The sequence below is a fragment of the Diadema antillarum genome, unplaced genomic scaffold (assembly GCF_040938485.1).
Source record: "Diadema antillarum isolate AM-2024a unplaced genomic scaffold, OU_Dant_1.0 seq00000538_RagTag, whole genome shotgun sequence".
Classification (NCBI taxonomy): domain Eukaryota; kingdom Metazoa; phylum Echinodermata; class Echinoidea; order Diadematoida; family Diadematidae; genus Diadema; species Diadema antillarum.
This window is the reverse complement of record NW_027271486.1, coordinates 916,871-934,644: the sequence shown is the minus strand read 5'-3', so window position 1 is coordinate 934,644 and position 17,774 is coordinate 916,871. Positions and strand designations below refer to the sequence as shown.

Below are 17,774 nucleotides of genomic sequence, written 5' to 3'. Positions count from 1 at the left end.
ATGCGACAGTCATACAAATATCTTTCAGTAGTAAACATATAAATACCATTGAGTACTGGAATCTGAGTACATGACAAGTAACCGAATACACTGCTTATAAAAGCTACAACATAATTTGGTCCATAATGTTATTGTTGTATGCCTGTGCTTCATTTTGGTAGACAGAAGGTAAGTGCTGGATCTGTTGAAATGAGACATGACAGAATAATATAAAGATCCATATCTTACACACGAACATTTCACACAGAGATATATCGTTTGGTCACAGGATAGTATTATATTATAGCTTTTCCTTCCTCTTTATAAATGAACGAGAGCAATGACATGTAATCGGAAATTCTTCTGGCACTTCGGCGATGTCAAAAACAGGACAAATTGATACATAATTAGTCATGTCACAAAAGTATGGTTATTAATGTAAAATGCAGTGGCAATATACTTGATTTACACCGTTGCACATATACAATGTACCTGCGTCTCATTTGAAATGATGTTATTTCCAAAGTAAATTAAGATTAAACAAGGCCGGCGTAACGTGTGGGGGGGGGGGGGGGGGGGGGAGCTCGCCCCTCTTCACTATTTTTTTTTCATAATACGTAGGAATACATAGGCTGAAACAACTACCTATTTTTCTTTTCTTGTTTTTTAACCCCCGAAGTGGCACCAGAAAAACAAGGAAAAGTAGAAATTACGCGGTGCGTAATATATGTCCCCGCCGGAAGTAGCATTTAGTAGCAAAATGTACAATATAGGTAAAAAGATGAAGGTCAAAGGTCAAAGAAGTCAAAGGTCAAAATTCTATGTAGAAGTTTTGAAGCCCTCACCTAGTGCCATCACATAAAGCAAACGGAATCGAAATCGGGTTAGAAATGGCGAAGGAGTAGCATTTTGTAGCCAATGTACAATATAGGTAAAAAAATCAAGGTCAAAGGTCAAAGAAGTCAAAGGTCAAAATTCTGTGTAGAAGTTTTGAAGCCCTCACCTAGTGCCATCACATAAAGCAAACGGAATCGAAATCGGGTCAGAAATGGCGAAGGAGTAGCATTTGGTAGCAAAATGTACAATACAGGTCAAAAATCAAGGTCAAAGGTCAAAGAAGTCAAAGGTCAAAATTCTGTGTAGAAGTTTTGAAGCCCTCACCTAGTGCCATCACTTAAAGCAAACGGAATTGAAATCGGGTTACAAATGGCGAAGGAGTAGCATCTTGTAGCAAAATGTACAATATAGGTCAAAAATCAAGGTCAAAGGTCAAAGAAGTCAAAGGTCAAAATTCTGTGTAGAAGTTTTGAAGCCCTCACCTAGTGCCATCACATTAAGCAAACGGAATCAAAATCAGGTTAGAAATGGCGAAGGAGTAGCATTTTGTAGGCAATGTACAATATAGGTCAAAAATCAAGGTCAAAGGTCAAAGAAGTCAAAGGTCAAAATTCTGTGTAGAAGTTTTGAAGCCCTCACCTAGTGCCATCATATAAAGCAAACGGAATCAAAATCGGGTTAGAAATGGCGAAGGAGTAGCATTTTGAAGCAAAATGTACAATATAGGTCAAGGTCAAGGTCAAAGGTCACAACTGAAATTCTGTATAGAAGTTTCAAAGCTCCCATGTAGTGCTATCATATAAAGCAAACAGAATCAAAATCGGGTTAAAAATGGCGAAGGAGTAGCATTTTGAACATTTTGATCACACACGGACGCACACACGGACGGACACACGGACGGACGGACGGACGGACGGACGGACACACGGACGGACACACGGACACACACACGTACGGAGCCCGTTTCATAGTCCCCTGCTCGAACTCGTTCGGCGGGGACAAATAGAATGTGGTTAAAAGCAGTTATTGTCAAATATAGCCGACCGTGTTAAATGAACACTTGTAAACAACAGAAACAAAGTCATAACCCTTCTGGAAAGAAAAATTAAATGATCGTGAGAGTGGCATGATCTCCATTATGCCCTATATTCACAAGTCAGTATTCAAAGTTGTTCAGTGCTGTTGCCATCTCCGTATCTGAACGCACTTTCGGTATACTTAGAAGTAAACAATATCAGCTCTGAGTAAAATAAAACCGCATCAAGCCACGAAACAACACTTTTGACTGAAACATATCCTCTTTAGACCGACTTTCAACGAATATAAAGTAGACAAAATTCAGGTTTATGAGGTGCTGACAAAAGGTGCATTTTCCCATTAGTTTTATGTAGACATGAGAAAATAAAGAAAACCGACCAGAAAGCAACCTATAGTCAGCAATTTTGCCAGCTATGTCGTCATTGCAAGGCAAAACGAACGGATCCGTAGCATTGTAGATATTTGTAGGATACATCAAATCGAACGCATTGCACTCATTTTTATTTTATTTTCATTTGATTTCAAAATAACCACTATAAATGGCAAACGCAATCTTATAGAGCGTCCTTCACTCTATACATGTTCATGTGGTGAGATATTTTATGGACAAGCCTTAATGAAAAATTATACACTGGAATCTGTCATAAAATGTTTATCATGGGTAAATGAGGAGCTCTACTGTGCAGCAGAGAATAGAGAGGGGAAACCCATATAAGTCCTTAAAAGCAGGTGAATAATCCCGGGCGCACATGACGTGAACGCTGAGATACCCATTCCAGACCGAATCCAACTTTGCTGCCAATAATCATCCCACAGCCGCCAGCGCTTCTGAAACATTACTGGTCTGGAGGCATTTGCGAATTGGGGTACACTGAAATTTCTTTTGAAATGTCCTCACGTGAAAATTTTTCCCGTTTCTATCGCTGGCTATGTGGACTACTCCAGAGAAGATTACAAGCGTTCATATATTTTGGGAATGCATGGTATATCAAAATCCGTTGACTTCTGCGAAGCTGTAACGGGTACGGGTTGGCATCATCTTGACCTTATGTGTTATAAGGCTATTACGTCTTTGGACAAGGCAACACCTTGAAATGTACATCACATACATTCTCTCGCTATACACGTCTTGATAGAAATCTTCCGAATTCCCGTGAATCAGAAAACCGGATTTGAACTCACGTCATGCGACGTTTCACCGACCGTATTAGCTTCTTCTGGCATCCTTCCAGTGGAAGAATGGGGGTTATACAATAAGTACTTCAACTTGATGAATAATAACCTGACGTGTCTGTTTTTATAAATACTTCAATATAGAAAAACAACACTGATTGGATGGAAGGCGGCTTATTGATTTTGTAAGGTTTAGCAGAGTATGGTAATTCTGTGTTAGCTTGAGGTACGTGCCGACGGGAGGGGAGGGAAATAGCACAAGGACAAAGACCGGAAGGGAAATAAGGTGGAGGAATTTGATTAATATTGTTTGTCTAAATTAGCTCATTTTTCAATTCTGCTGCCGAAGCAGCTGACGAAAGTATAGAAGGCAAGGTAGCTTGTCCGTGCTCAACGGATACATCGCAAGTTGAGGCGGTGGTCTCACCGCCTCGGCAACATCGGCAAGCCAGCAGACGGTCCATGGGCTTTAGCGAGTGCATCCAGGCGGGAAGAAAGTCCCAAGTTTTCAGGAATTCCGGTAACACTCGTGGAAATTTCCTCTGCAGGATACTCACGACCACGACGACGGCCGAGACGGCGAGAATCGGGATTCCGACGCCCATGAGGTACTGATATCCAGCGACGTTGAGGCCGAAGACCGCCCCGGGGAGGAGGAGGAATACGACGGCGACGTAGAGAATGGCGAACCAGCGGTACTTAGCCGTCTTGTTCCCCAGCATTTCGGCTAGCTTGACAGGAATAACGCGCAAGAATGGCACTGGGTACCAAATGAGAATTCCTGTAATGTTAAAAAAGAAGTGACAGAGAGCTATTTGCAGCGTGTCCTCTAGCTCGCCGCCATTGCTGGCTAGGGCTGCGATGATACCAGTCAACGTCGTTCCGATGTTCGACCCCAGGGTCAGCGGGTACATCCGCTCCAGGGACAGCAGGCCCAGTCCCGCCAGCGGTGTCAGCACTGACGTGAAGATCGAGCTGCTCTGAACGACAGTCGTACACACCGCGCCGATCAACATGGCGACGTAACCGGTGAGGAAAGCCAAATAACCGGGGAAGTCGGCGTTGATGAACTTCTCAACCACTCGCGCGATCCCGCCGCGGAGAAAGGAATTCAAGAGCTTAACCGTGACGAGAAGACAGACCGACGTCCCGAAAATAGCCATGGCTAGGACGATGAATCCCACTTCGACGTCGGAAAGCGACGTCCAGGCGAACAGGTGGTTATATTCACCTATGCAAAGATTTGAACAGGAGAAAGACTAATTACCTGATAGTTTCGTAAAACCATTGTTTTTTTTTTGTTGTTGTTGTTTTAAGTTTGGGAATGTTATTTTCAATGCTTGACAAACCATGGTCAACCTATCAAATAGATAATAATTTCATAATGATAATGCCCACTGAAAGGAGGAAATGGCATTCGAAGGGCCTCTAGGAAAATTGAAAAAAAATATTTGGAAAAATTGGAATCCTTGTTATTGTCTGATGCCTTACAATTCAATGAAATTAACCTTTCTTTACAGCGTAGCAGCAAATGACTGCAGTTGGCAGTTTTTAGACAGTAGGCCCTCTTGCTTGCCCGTGATGTATTATGGTGAAATCACAGAAAAGTGAGTTGAAGTTGAAGTCATTGACTAACATTTAGTGAGGCAACCTATATAGGATCACGTGGAAATAAACTTTATTAACCGGAAACCAAAACAAACTCTGGGTGTTTTTTTTTTACATTATTAAAAACACACATAAACAAATGCACATATACACAAACACAAACACACACCAGAGTTCAGTTAAATTTCAATGAATAAAACTGTTCTTAAGCCTTTTTTTCCAGCAAAACGGACGCAATGACAGACAAACCGCAGTCAGAGCAATGGCTACAGCCATTTGATCATTATGCAAAAGGAAATTGGATATCAAGGGCAGAATTTATAGTAAATCATATTATAATGAAGTAAAATTCGCAGAGAGGTTCGAAACCTAATCATTGGAAACGAGATTCCATGTTCTAGATTTTACAAACAAAGACTTGTTATAACAGGGTTTTAATGTTACCCCCCCCCCCCCCCCCAAAAAAAAAAAAAAAAAAAAATGCGGTGGCCGTGACAGCGCCGAAGTCCCCTCCTCACAAAAACACATATATTTGTTATATCATGCGTCAGAAATGTCCTCGTTATGCAAACTGCCATCATTATGACCTCCAGTATTCGTCTCCCTCGTTTTACGCAATCATATAGTTTCCGGTGGGACAACGTCCATGAAATTGTTGAAAATGAACTCACAAGTGGCTCCAGTTTCGTTGGTACACCGCAGTAATATGTCGATGTTTCGGCTATCATAGCCCTCAGCTATGTAGAATATAGCGTCGTTGTTCACCTGTAAATGACATGAACACAACAAACTATGATTATCTTTTAATGGCAAAGGTTACCATCGACGCAAGGTATTATTGTTTCTTCATTCCCCATTTTAGATTGTTTTATTAGGAAGTAAATCAATTCAATAATAACAGTTATAGTATGAATCCAAAGTGCAAGGAAAGTATTTTGTTTGAATATTAATATCCAGAGGGATGGGGTGCAATAATTGGACAAGTGCAATGTCGATCCGTTATCGAGATATGTACAATTCTCATAGCATTATTAACTCTTTCTTATGTGCCATGGACTGTGGAGACTGTACAACGTTATTGTGTTTTCTGTTCCGATCGGCATTCCAAGCAGAGAAAGGGTCAAATTGCACACACGGTCCTACTTAGGAGTGGGATAACGCTAACATCAGTTAGGACATCATATGTCATGATTACATGATGATGACTATATTCATTCATTCATTTATTCATTCATTCTTTTGTTTGTTTCTTCTTTTTTTTTTCATTTATAGGCCTGCATGTATTAAAGCATGGAGAAAGATCCCCCCCCCCCCCACTCAAGTTGCGAACAGAAAGGCTGAATAAAACTATTGGAGCGTATCATTCATTTTGCGTGATACTTTCAAGACTAGAATGGTCTGAAAATTTATAACTCTCTTTGAATTATGATGATTTTCGAACATGGCCCGTCCCTCTCCAACTAACAGTGTTGTCTCTTTGTCGAGATTGCTTCATACGCGTAGAAAAAATGCAATACTCTTCAACCTACACTGCAAAAAGTCCGGTGTTAAATAGTGAACACCGAGCTGGTGTTAAATTTTCGGTGCTCATTTATGGAGTTAAATTAACACCTCCGGGTGTCATTTCCAAATTTTAAACTGTTTTTGAAGAGTTTCTTAGTAACTGCACTTCTTGTTGATTTTTAATGTAAACAAGACGATCAAGAATTTTACATTAAAATACTAGATTTTTGAAAAATGTGAAAAAGAATTTACACCAAAGTAACACCAGCTGGTGTGGTCCCTTATTGAAGCTGGACGGGTGTTAAACCATTGATATTAACACCAACAAATATCAAATCAACACCATGTGGTGTCATTTTTTTAATTAACACCAGTACAGTGTCAAAATAACACCAGGTACAGTGTCAAATTAACACCACGAAGTGTCAGGTGAACACTTTTCAACACCATCACAGTGCATTTTTAACACCTGTGGGTGTGGTCCTCTATTGAAGTTTGATCGGTGTTAGATTTAACACCCGTGGTGTTAAATCTAACACCGATGTTTTTAAGTGTAGTGCTTAATTCTATGAAGTCATATACCACGTCGCAACAATTTTCCAAGTTTGTCATTCAATACCATAGGTATTTGGTTTATACCATTTGGTTTATAGAATGAAAATACAAGTTTACAAATTCAGGCACACAAACATTACGAAGGGATGTTGACTTGAATAGTCGACTGCTCATATACGTAGCTTTCATTTCAATGAACTTCACATTATCTGGCACACTTGAATAGTACAGTTGTACCAGGATTCCAACGCGTCTATTGAAGAAGGATTTCATGTTCACCCCGATTCTTACGATCGGATGTCCACATCGCTGCAAGGGGGCCGGGGAGGGCGATATTCATGGCGTCCAAACGTCCAAACGGAGTACTTGTTAGACACGCGGCAGACAAGATTAATGGACGGCAACCTTACTAAATCACAGCTATTCTAGAGAACGAAAACTGGTGGCCATACCACGAGACCGACACTCACGAGTCATCCAGCCCACGAGCTCGACATTGGATAAAAAGTCCATGAGTTCGACAGCAGGCCTATAGGTACAAACAGCTCACGAGTTCGACATCACAAAACGGGGCTTAATGTGTCGGTGTCGGGGGCCTTGTTTTCTTAGTGTCGGTCTCGTTTTATCAAATAGCTTTGTTTTCTTAACGTCGAACTCATGGGCTGTATGACTCGTGGGCTGCGTAACTCGAGGGCTTTATGACTCGCAGGCTGTATGACTCGCGGGCTGTATGATTCGTGGGTGTCGAACTCGTGACGTGAACCCTAGAACTCCGATACACATTCATGAAGCCCTTAATCATACCTGTCTTTAAGTCCTGAACCATACATAGGCCTACATCTAATTAAAGGTGATGTGATAACTGGGGAACTCTATAGCTGTGTTATTGTCGAGTACGAGCCGTCCACGTTAATATTTTATAAAAAACGCCCTTGATCATGCGCGCCTTACCTGAACAATACATCTAGTTAAAGGTGACGTGATGACTTTGAGGAACTCCACTGTCGTGTTTGTCTCGTGGAAATTGAAACTCTCGACCACGGCTTTGGTCATTACCTCCAGGTAACTCGTGGCCATCTCGACGGGCAGGAGGACGACCACGGTCATGCAGTTGAAGAGATCGTGGACGGCGGCACAACTGAAGGCTCTGCGGAATTCGTCTTGTTCTTTAACCTGGCAGAACAATATTCAAAACTTCAGTCTCTAAAATCATCATAAAGTATACAAATTATTCTATCTAGATTTACATCTCCGTGAACTTCATAAGTAACTTTCAAAGCCATATTAGAGGCATAATTTACCATTTGCATGTAAAACAACAACAACAACAAAGCATTACTACTTTGAAATAGTTCTAAAATGCGAGTTAGGGATAGAAACAAGCACTGTAAGAAATGAATCCGTACCATCGGTGTTAAATATTGTTAAATTCACAAAATGTGAACAATAGCTAGAATAAAAATGTTTCCAGACTAAACCGCCTACAGTTACGGTTTATCAAGAAAAATACTGATATCTCCTTAGAGTTTAGGATTTATTGCGAAAATTTTGTATGGTAGGATGTTTTGAGATACAACAGACCTACACACTATGGATCAAATGTGATATCTTGAATTTTTTTTTTAAATCACTGCTCCCAAAGGTAAACTGGACCTTTGGAAACGTGTATTCAATCTCGCAGAGTTTTGGTTTCTGTTTTGGAACGTATCACAAGGAGAAAGAGGTTTTTGTTTGTTTGTATGTTTGGTTGGTTGGTTGGTTGGTTGGTTGGTTGGTTGGTTGGTTGGTTGTTGTTGTTGTTTTGTTTCTTGTTTTGTTGTTATGTTGTTTTGATGTTTGTTGCTGTTGTCGTTGTTGTTGTTGTCTCTACATGATTCAAAGATACCAAAGAACTTTATTCCTTAACTTTGATACACGGATATACCATAGCGAACTTTTAAACTGAACAATTCTATTAAAAAAATGTTGGGTCAGAGAGTAACAAGCTATTACTTGCTGGCGAATTTCATAACCAAGGAAATAATCGGTAGAGTGTTTCACATTTACATTATGAGTTATGAAATTCATTTCTGTTCGATTTAGACATAAACATTGGCATTATATCATTTCAATATGAACGTCACTTTTCTTTCATTGTTTCTACCTTTGATTGTCTTATAATTTCAATAAAATTATGCACTAAAGTTTAGTCATCACAGGATATGTTTGACATTATTTTGAAGTATTGTTATCTATTTACATTTTTTAACATATCAGCTTTATCGAGTATAGTCCATCGATTGGTCTGTATTTGCTTAGTTGTCTGTACGACAATCACGCTGTTAAAAATGAAATTTCAGTAAGAAACACGACTCCGCTCATTGGTGAAATCGGAATGAAAAATCATGATTCATTGTCGGCCTGAACCTTTCTCTTGTCGGAGAGAAATCCTAGAAAGCTGCGTTACTTAATTGAAGATTTGAGTTCTGCATGTGATTAGTATAAGATCGCGTTGGCAACGTCAAATGAACGTGGCACGCCCCTGTATGAACAGTTCTGTTTTGTTTGTGTTACCCTTTTGACTTCGTCTCCTTATGGGGATTTTACAAATGAGATTACCCCTGAGAATCTTCATGCGGATTTCTTGTTTGACTGTTTTGTTTGTTTGTTTGCTTGTTTGTTTGTTTTTTTCGAAGACAGTTGAATTTGTTCACTATATTAAACACGTGTCTTGTAAAACAAGTTGATAAGTGTATACTTCTTTCTTTATGTTCATAATCAATTTACAACATGAACAAGATGCCAGTTGATTTGTCAATGTCATCAACGAAAAAGAAAGGATGTTCAAAAGCAGCATTCTACACAACAGATGTGACTGCAACTGTGCATTATACAGTTCTTTGACGAGCATTTAAAGTTGTAGCAATAGTTAATATGTTGGTGTATACATATAGGCTTGGTGAAACACTTTAAATCTCGGATGATGATCGAAACAAGCGCGTTTAGCAAATAAATGCACTGAAAGCAAAACTGCCTTGCCTATCAATATCAAAAAGAAGACACAGGCCGCTTACAGCATCTGATTTGGGCGTCCAGACTTCGTTTTCAATGGCGCTGCGCTAAGTAAAATATGAAAACAAATCAAATGGCCTACACGAAGATTGTGATACTGCTTGCATATTAATCCCTGACTGGTATTCCCATGTTTGATACCAAAAAAAAAAAAAAAAAAGAAAGAAAGAAAGCTGAAGATGTATTTTGGTTCTGAGTGAACGGTTGTCATATTTTCTCATTTTGCACTTGCAAAATATCTTAACTTACATTATGAGTCAGCCACCAAATGCAATAAAAAAGATTAGTCAGACGTTAGTTTAACGCGTCATTCCACGAGCCATGCGGCCTACGAGCTTGACATTGAAAAAGGTTCATGAGCCTTATAGTCCATTGTGTCATACAGCTCATGAGCTCGACGCAAGGTAAATAAGGCCCATGAGTCCGACACTAGAAAAAAAAAAGGCCCTCGAGACCGACTCTGCGCATACATTATGCCCCGTGATGTAATGAGTGTCGGACTCGTGGGCCTTGTTTGCGTAGTGTCGAGCTCTTGGGCTATATGTTTCGTGGGTGTCGGACCCATAACAAGCACCCATAGTCCTATATCCTAGGTTTGCGTTTGCGAAATACCTTGAGCTACATTAGTCATCCATCAATTATTAACTGATTAATACTTGATCGATTTGCATCAGACATCATTTTAGCGAGATTTCCCTTCCAACTGCCTGCTTTACCATTGGCAATTTGGAAAAAGAACCTATTATATGATGGGGTCGCAAGCTACTACGCCATTAAGATTGATGCAACAAGGCAACCCGTTGATCCAGATGTATTACTACGTCACCAAGTGGGTTTCGAAAGGATCAAGTAACATGGGGGATTCATGGGTTGTCCGATCGAATCGATTTTCATTCGCTCCACCAACCGGGGTACATTCGAAAAACCATGAATAGCACCCATCAATGATTATGTTTCAGTTTTCAAATTGAAATTCAATTTCAAAATTTTCAGCTAGTTCTATTTCTCCACTTGTACAAATGATATCAATACGTCAAAATCAACAATCTTTCTCATCAAAACATAAACAGGAATGCTCTAAAGAAATTGTTATTTTTAAAGTAGGTCTAATACATTAAAATGTCATCGTATCTGAAGGTATACTGGTGGAGGAGACCGCTATCGATAAGTATGAGCTTGACTGGGATATAAAGGCACTTCGCATGACTGGAATAATAGCAAGCGTTAGTTCTACGACGCGAACGCTAAGATATTAGGCAAAAACAGAAAAGGACGTGAAAAAAAAGAAAGAAAGTAGTGTTCTACACAAGCAGGAGAAAGCTGATTCAGTAATTGTCCAACCAGAGAGGAGGCGTTGTCTAATCTGATCCTAATTCTAATTAAAAAATATTTAAGAGAACGCATCCTAACTATACACAATTTGTCACAAGTATTATGAAATATATCAAAGCCGAATTAGCTTTCTCACTCCTTGAGACCTCACTCTACTGAGTCTTTCACAAAACACAAAAACAAAAGCAAAAGTTAAAAAAATCTTGTCGTTTCGTGTGCTTACGAATCTTTATTACACTTGCCACCATTAACTCACGTAAAACATGAAGCTAAATAAAGAAATGATAAAACCAAACAAACCACCAAACAAAGGAACAACTAGAAAAGCACTCAGAGAGTATGGACCTCCGCCAAGTAGCTCACTTCTATACCCATCAACGCATGCTGAACTTCGCCCAATTTTCCAATAATTAAGAAGTCTTGTGTAAATTAACTTACCTCATCAGCGGCTTGCTGCGCTGCGCCTCGAGCAGAGCGATTGCTTTAGTGCGAGTATGCAAATACGCGCAGCTTGAACTCCCAAGTTCATTGACCCTAGTTGTTAAAAAGAATTCAAAAATTCATTAAAATTCAAGGATCACTTCCAAAATTTAATCATCTGTTCCTTGTGTCAAGTTCATATCAACTTTTCCTGTAAGTTTCATCCAAATCCATCAACAACCAGCCGACAACTTTTTTGAGTTTATATTTTGCGAACAGACAGAAAGACAGACAAGCAAACAAACAGACAAAAACCAACAACAAAAATCAACGCCGACAAAAATGATAGATAGTAGATAATAGCCTCACTGAATAGGAGCTTTAGATCTGTTCTGCGCATGCGCAAGACCACTTATCAAAATTGATATAGCGTCGTCTGAGATTCACGATGATTCTGGGCCATAAATAGCGTCGGCTCATTTTTACGACGCAAAGAGTTACTGGAGAGAAATTCCATACGCAACGAACGACAAAATATGGGATGGGGGTATTTACTGCTTATAGGCTGCGTCCAAAGCTTCGTTGCAACACGACGCAGGGAGGGAGAGAGGAGAACGGCCAATGTAACCGTCGTCTTAGCGTTCGCGTCGCAGATCTAAAGCTCTCTAATAATGTCGCAGAGAGGCTGACGCTAGAGTCGCTCCCAGTATATAGCCACGCCCTCCAAGTTTGACCCGCCCTGCCCTGCACACTGCAGCATCTGACTACGATCTCAGTCATCCAACTTTTATTGGAAAAGCCCAACAGGAGCATTGACCTACTTGCATGAATTATACGTTCAGCATGTAGAGCGAGAGAAAATTGTATGAGATTGAGAAATAGGTTTATTGATTCTTCGCTTTGTTTGGACTTTATATTATGTTGGCCGAGCGATCAGTCAGGAAAATCAGTGCAGGAGACAATTTTTCATCAATGCAGTCACATTTTATGCAGACTTTGAAATAAAGGATTTTTTTTTTCCGGCTGGATATTGAAAGATCTTATGTTTTTTTAATCATTCACCGTCTCCGCTTCCCAACAAATGTCATGCGTGACTGTGTGTGTGTAAATTTGGTGTGTGCGTGAGGGGGGGGGGGGGGGGGCGTGTGTGTGTGTGTGTGTTCGTGTGTGTGCGTGTCTGTTTGTGTGCCTGTGCCTGTGTACGAGTGTCTTTTCATGTTAAATGATACCAGTCAGATGAACAAAATCGCAGGGAAGAAATTATATGTTTTGAACCAGTGATTTTGCTGCACACACTTGATTTGTTAGATTCCAGCTTTCGCATTGGCTAATGACCTACAATGAAAAACAAAAATTGTTTACTGGAACTTCTGGAAACGAAAAACACTATAGAACTGACAAGCCGAGACGTGTGCCTATCTCAATCACTATAGATGGCACAATCCTATTCCTCTCTTTCAGTGAAAATTTTCACGCGAAAATCTTCTTTAAACATGTCAAAGGAAACTGAGACAGAACACCTATGTCATGTTCCAACTTCCTGCTTTTCAGTCACTCACCTGCCCAAAAGCTACCAGAGTGTTCGTAATGGCGGTTCCGATGTTAGTTCCCATAATGATAGGGATAGCGTGTCCCACAGTCACTGTAAGTTGGAAAAATTGACACTTGGAAGAATATCAATGACTAAAGTACGGATTCGTGTGACATACATGTAATGGGGAAAAGTAATGAGCCTTGATTAAAGCTCACCAGCTGAAACTGAAACCATAATTCACTCGTAGACATTTGGAGCAGCAAACAGCTATACTAACCAATTTTCTCTTCATTTCTTTGTTTGTTTGTTGTGGTGTTTTGTTATTTTGGTTGCGATTGTACTGCAATTGTATTACGGAGGACCAAATAAACACTGAAATACGGCAGCTAAAAGTATGAAGAAATGTTATTATTTACTTTCAAGTAAAGATCATTTCCTGTTTCTATAACGTATACCACTGGGCGTTTCGCATGCCATATCTACTAACGAAATGATGATAATATTATCGTATTTTAATTTCGTTTCTTTTGTGTTAGATCTTCTGCATCTGGGCTATAGACTTCATGATGTTTTATCACTTCGATGGCTCACCAGTATCAAAGATGATGATTATTAAAGAAATAATAATTATAACAGATGATAGTACCTGTGTAAAATGTTATTCAAAGATCGGTCAGATTAAAAGGTAACGTAAAATAAACTTATTTTCCGAAAAAAACCCGACAAACAACAAAGAAAATCTATTATGCTAGATATAACCAGGTAGAATGACTTTTATAAGCTCACAATCTTAACTTTCAAGTGAATATGGCACTGCACTGAGTTTTTGTTACTTCTACTCTTTTTTTTTTTAAATTAGCTGCCTGAAACTCTTTCCTTTGCTTCTGATGTAGAAAACGTATACCATGAGTTACTTGCCAATATCATTGTACATTATAAATAGTATACATTAATATGACTCGCGTATTTCTATTCAACTGGCCTGTCGAGTTTACTTTTATAGTTGTCTTGCTGGCTATATTGAATTCTTTTGTGTGTGTGGGAGGGGGAGGGGGTTAAGGGTAAGAAACAAAAAAAAAAAGAATTTGGTATCACTGTCCCTCCACTGTTTGCTTTGAAAAGTATAGAAAATTGCTTCCGTATGTTTAATTGTTTATTTACAGACACGAGCCGACACCATGGCAACGACCACAGAGGTTGACGTGCTCGAGCTCTGCACCAGCACCGTGACGAGCACGCCAATCATCAGTCCGCACAGGGGGTTGATCAGGAGGTCGTTGTTGGCGATGACGGCGCCGGCAGCCGCACCGCCGATCAGACTGAACCCAAGCGAGAGAATGTCGAGGGAGCAGACGAAGAGGTATAGGAAGGCGAGCAAGAGGCACCAGCGGACCACGACCCCGATAATGATTCGATTCTTCTCCTGGAAGCTGGCAGCTGGATTAGAATATAAATCGAAACAAGGGAAATTGTGATACTATACTACAAGAATATACCATCATCTCGACGTTTGTGTTACCCTTGGATATTGTTTGGAAATGAAAATGAAATGAATGAATTAATCAAACCGAATTCAAATAAAATTTTTGCTGAGAAAATGGCTCTTCGCGGGCAAGAATATATAGTAGTAATGTCGGTAATGCATGTTTTACCCAAGGTAGAAACAATGGTAGAACACTCACAAATAGAAACAGATCAAGAGATACCATTCGAAGAGGTAAATGTATTTAAATAAAACGGCTGAAACTACTTTAATCGTTAGTAGTCTGCATTTTATAAGTCAGCATCATCGGCATTACCGTGGTGTTCTACCAGTTTGGGAAGAATCGCTTAATGTATCTCTTTGTATAATCAACTCTCAAATATTCGAATGTGTGTGTGTTGTTGTTTTTTTAATGACATGCATTTTCACATTTTACATATTCTATTTTATCGGCTTTACCTTTCAAAGCAAGGATGCACAATACAGTTTGATATTTATAGGGTGGTGTTTGGTATTACAACAGACAACGTGCAGTTAAGATAATTTAACGACATTACTGAGGTCCTTTCTTTTCTGTGCTCTTTTTTGTTAACATCGTATGGAATTTTAAAACGGAATGCGATAGAACAAGATGATATTTGGCTTAGGGGTGTGTGTGTGTGTGTGTGTGTGTGTGTGTGTGTGTGTGTGTGTGTGTGTGTGTGTAAGTCAAGGACAAACTTAATCATGATAGTCAATATGTGCAGACAGTCACCGCGGAATGCCACCGGATTTTGTCTGGACATATATGTCGTGCCAAAGAAACTTCACATGCAAGCGCGTGTCCGTGGCTCTAACAGGGAAATTATCGACATTGCGACGTCATTGGCATTTGCCTACAGGAATTCGACGTAATCATCCCATCTAAGCATAAAGATTGCGTGTGAAATGCTGCAGGAACCACATATAACACAAGTGACACACAGATACGGGCTACACACAACGCGGCAAGTGAATATGCAAGGTCATCAGAAGTATTCTGTAATCACTTCAATTAATACCGTTGAAAATCATCTTTGCACTATAGGGGCCTAGTGCGCATGGATGTTTACCATTAGTGTATAGCTTGCAATATTGTTGCAGTATTGTCACTAGTTTGACATACTCAACCCAAATAGTTGCTTTGTACTGACTGCAACACTCTTATTGGTATTTGCAAAGATTGCAACTTGCAGTAGTTTCAAGCCCATTTGTGGAACGGACCTCAGGGCTGTTAAGTCAAATGTGACCATGCATCACAAAACAAACAAAAAGTCACACCCCTTGATTTTACGTGAGGACTCAAGAAAAGTGAAATAGTTCACCTAAGTCAATTTTGAGTTTTCCATATTTTCTGAAAGAGCTATTCTTCTTCTACATTATTCTTGACGTTGGGATCATAAATTGAATGGGAAAGTGGGTTTTCAACAGTTTTTATACAACCCCTTTTTTGGTAGAGTGTTGTGATCAGGTTTTTCTTAGAGAACCCTTTCATTTCTGAAAAATCCTTTGCACCCTCTTCACTTTCAACACTAATTTCTTTTGAAAAGATGATGCTACTGCTCTGAAATTTGACATTTATCATGGTCGGAATGTAGTAATAGACCATGCTCAATTTCAGTTTAATCTGACAATCCCTTTGTTGGTGCCACAGTAGTTAACATCATGTTTTTTGTCCCATTCATGGCACAGGTAACACAGCTTAGTAAAGATTAAGCACTTGAATAGACCCTGTACTTCAGAGCCTCTTTTCTCAGTTCACACTTTCCAGAGTGTGTGCTTTCTTTGCAATGTTTATAAAGGTTAGAAAAATCCATTTGAATTGAGTTATACATCATTTTATAGCTGAGAGTCTGCTCTTTCAGAATCTGCCCTGAACTGAAAATCCATGTCTGACGACTTATTGTTTGTTTTGTGGTGCAGGTTCACATAATGCTCTTCGGGATTAGCTATAAAAATGGAAGTGTTCTTTTCATTTCCATCATCTGACAATGTTTAATGCGTCCTGCAGTCACGTACGGCTATTAAAGGGACATAAAGCCTAATGACGCCGGTTGAACAACGAAAGTGGGCAGAGCACTGGGACTAGCTCACTCTACGAACCTCAAAAACTAACCGTGATTAGTGCCTCTCTGACCATGCTGACCCTAAGACGTATCTTGCCCTTTTGGGCTCCACTAGGAGTGATGATAAACACGTATTCACAAACACAAGCATTTACCGACGGACCGACAGTCTCTATGCCTTTGTCACAAACGTATACACAAAATATATTTTGTAGGCACAATTGCACAGCACTGCCTTTATCATGTTTATTTCATAGATAAACGTGGCATATATTATACAGTTTGTATCGATGAACTGAATGCATATTACCAGCATTAAACGTTTACAGCCATGTACAGCCTTCTTCAGTTCTTCTTAATCTTCAAAGGGCTACGCAGCCTATCAATTTACCTCTAAATTTGACACGGGGATTCCTTTTCGCCCGCGATGTGACCTCCACTGGGTCTAAAGCTGCTGGTTTTCCCCCTCCTTCATGTGAGACCCCGCGGTATTCGTTTTCTCGATTCTGCCCTTGGGCTTCGAAATCACCGTCGTCAATCTCCGCCTTATAGTCGGGGTGGTCTTCTCCGTCGATTTTTCTCGTCTTCTGTGCACCCTTGGACCACCTAAAGGAATCGACGTCGCAGTCTCCCTCATCGAACGCCGGATTGACTACGCCGTCATCAATGTGTCGACGAATTTCGTCAGAGACGATGAAAACGGACGATGTCTGATGGCGACCTCCACGACTTCCATTAGCTGTTAAATCCATGTTGGCTGATTGATCTCGGATATCGGGACTCTTGCAGTGCTAACGAAAAGAGACGAAAAATGAAGGTCATGCAATAAGACAGTCATGATTCTGAATTTTTCCAAGTTTGCTGCTGTTAAAAAATGTAGTCGGAACACAACAAAACAAAAACAAAACACAACAAGCCTTGCTGCCTTGTTCGACAGCAGAATAGGTCAAATGATAAACCTAGCATATACGTTCATTTCATATAAATATGATTGGAGATAATGTAGATGAAAGAAGCCTTTGATGTCAAGCTTTCATGAAGTCATATATTGTCATTGCGGATTGGTTTGTTGTTGTTGTTGTTGAGAGAGAGGGAAATATCATCTACTTTTCGTACTCAGCTTTTATGTGGATTCTAATTCAATATAGACGTATAGTCTAATGAGGTATCATGGTAA

At 39.9% G+C, this 17,774-nt stretch overlaps 1 protein-coding gene across 1 annotated transcript; it reads right to left on the bottom strand.

Annotated features, from left to right (window-relative positions):
* Nucleotides 1-3,341: 3,341 nt before the first annotated feature.
* LOC139734664 (sodium-dependent phosphate transport protein 2A-like) lies at nt 3,342-17,349 on the bottom strand. The gene is made up of 6 exons (XM_071645451.1): nt 16,989-17,349; nt 14,192-14,467; nt 13,056-13,138; nt 7,645-7,866; nt 5,307-5,400; nt 3,342-4,258 (listed from the first exon to the last, which is right to left on the bottom strand). The coding sequence occupies exons 1-6, from the start codon at nt 17,347-17,349 to the stop codon at nt 3,342-3,344; spliced, it is 1,953 nt and encodes a 650-aa protein (XP_071501552.1).
* Nucleotides 17,350-17,774: the final 425 nt, after the last annotated feature.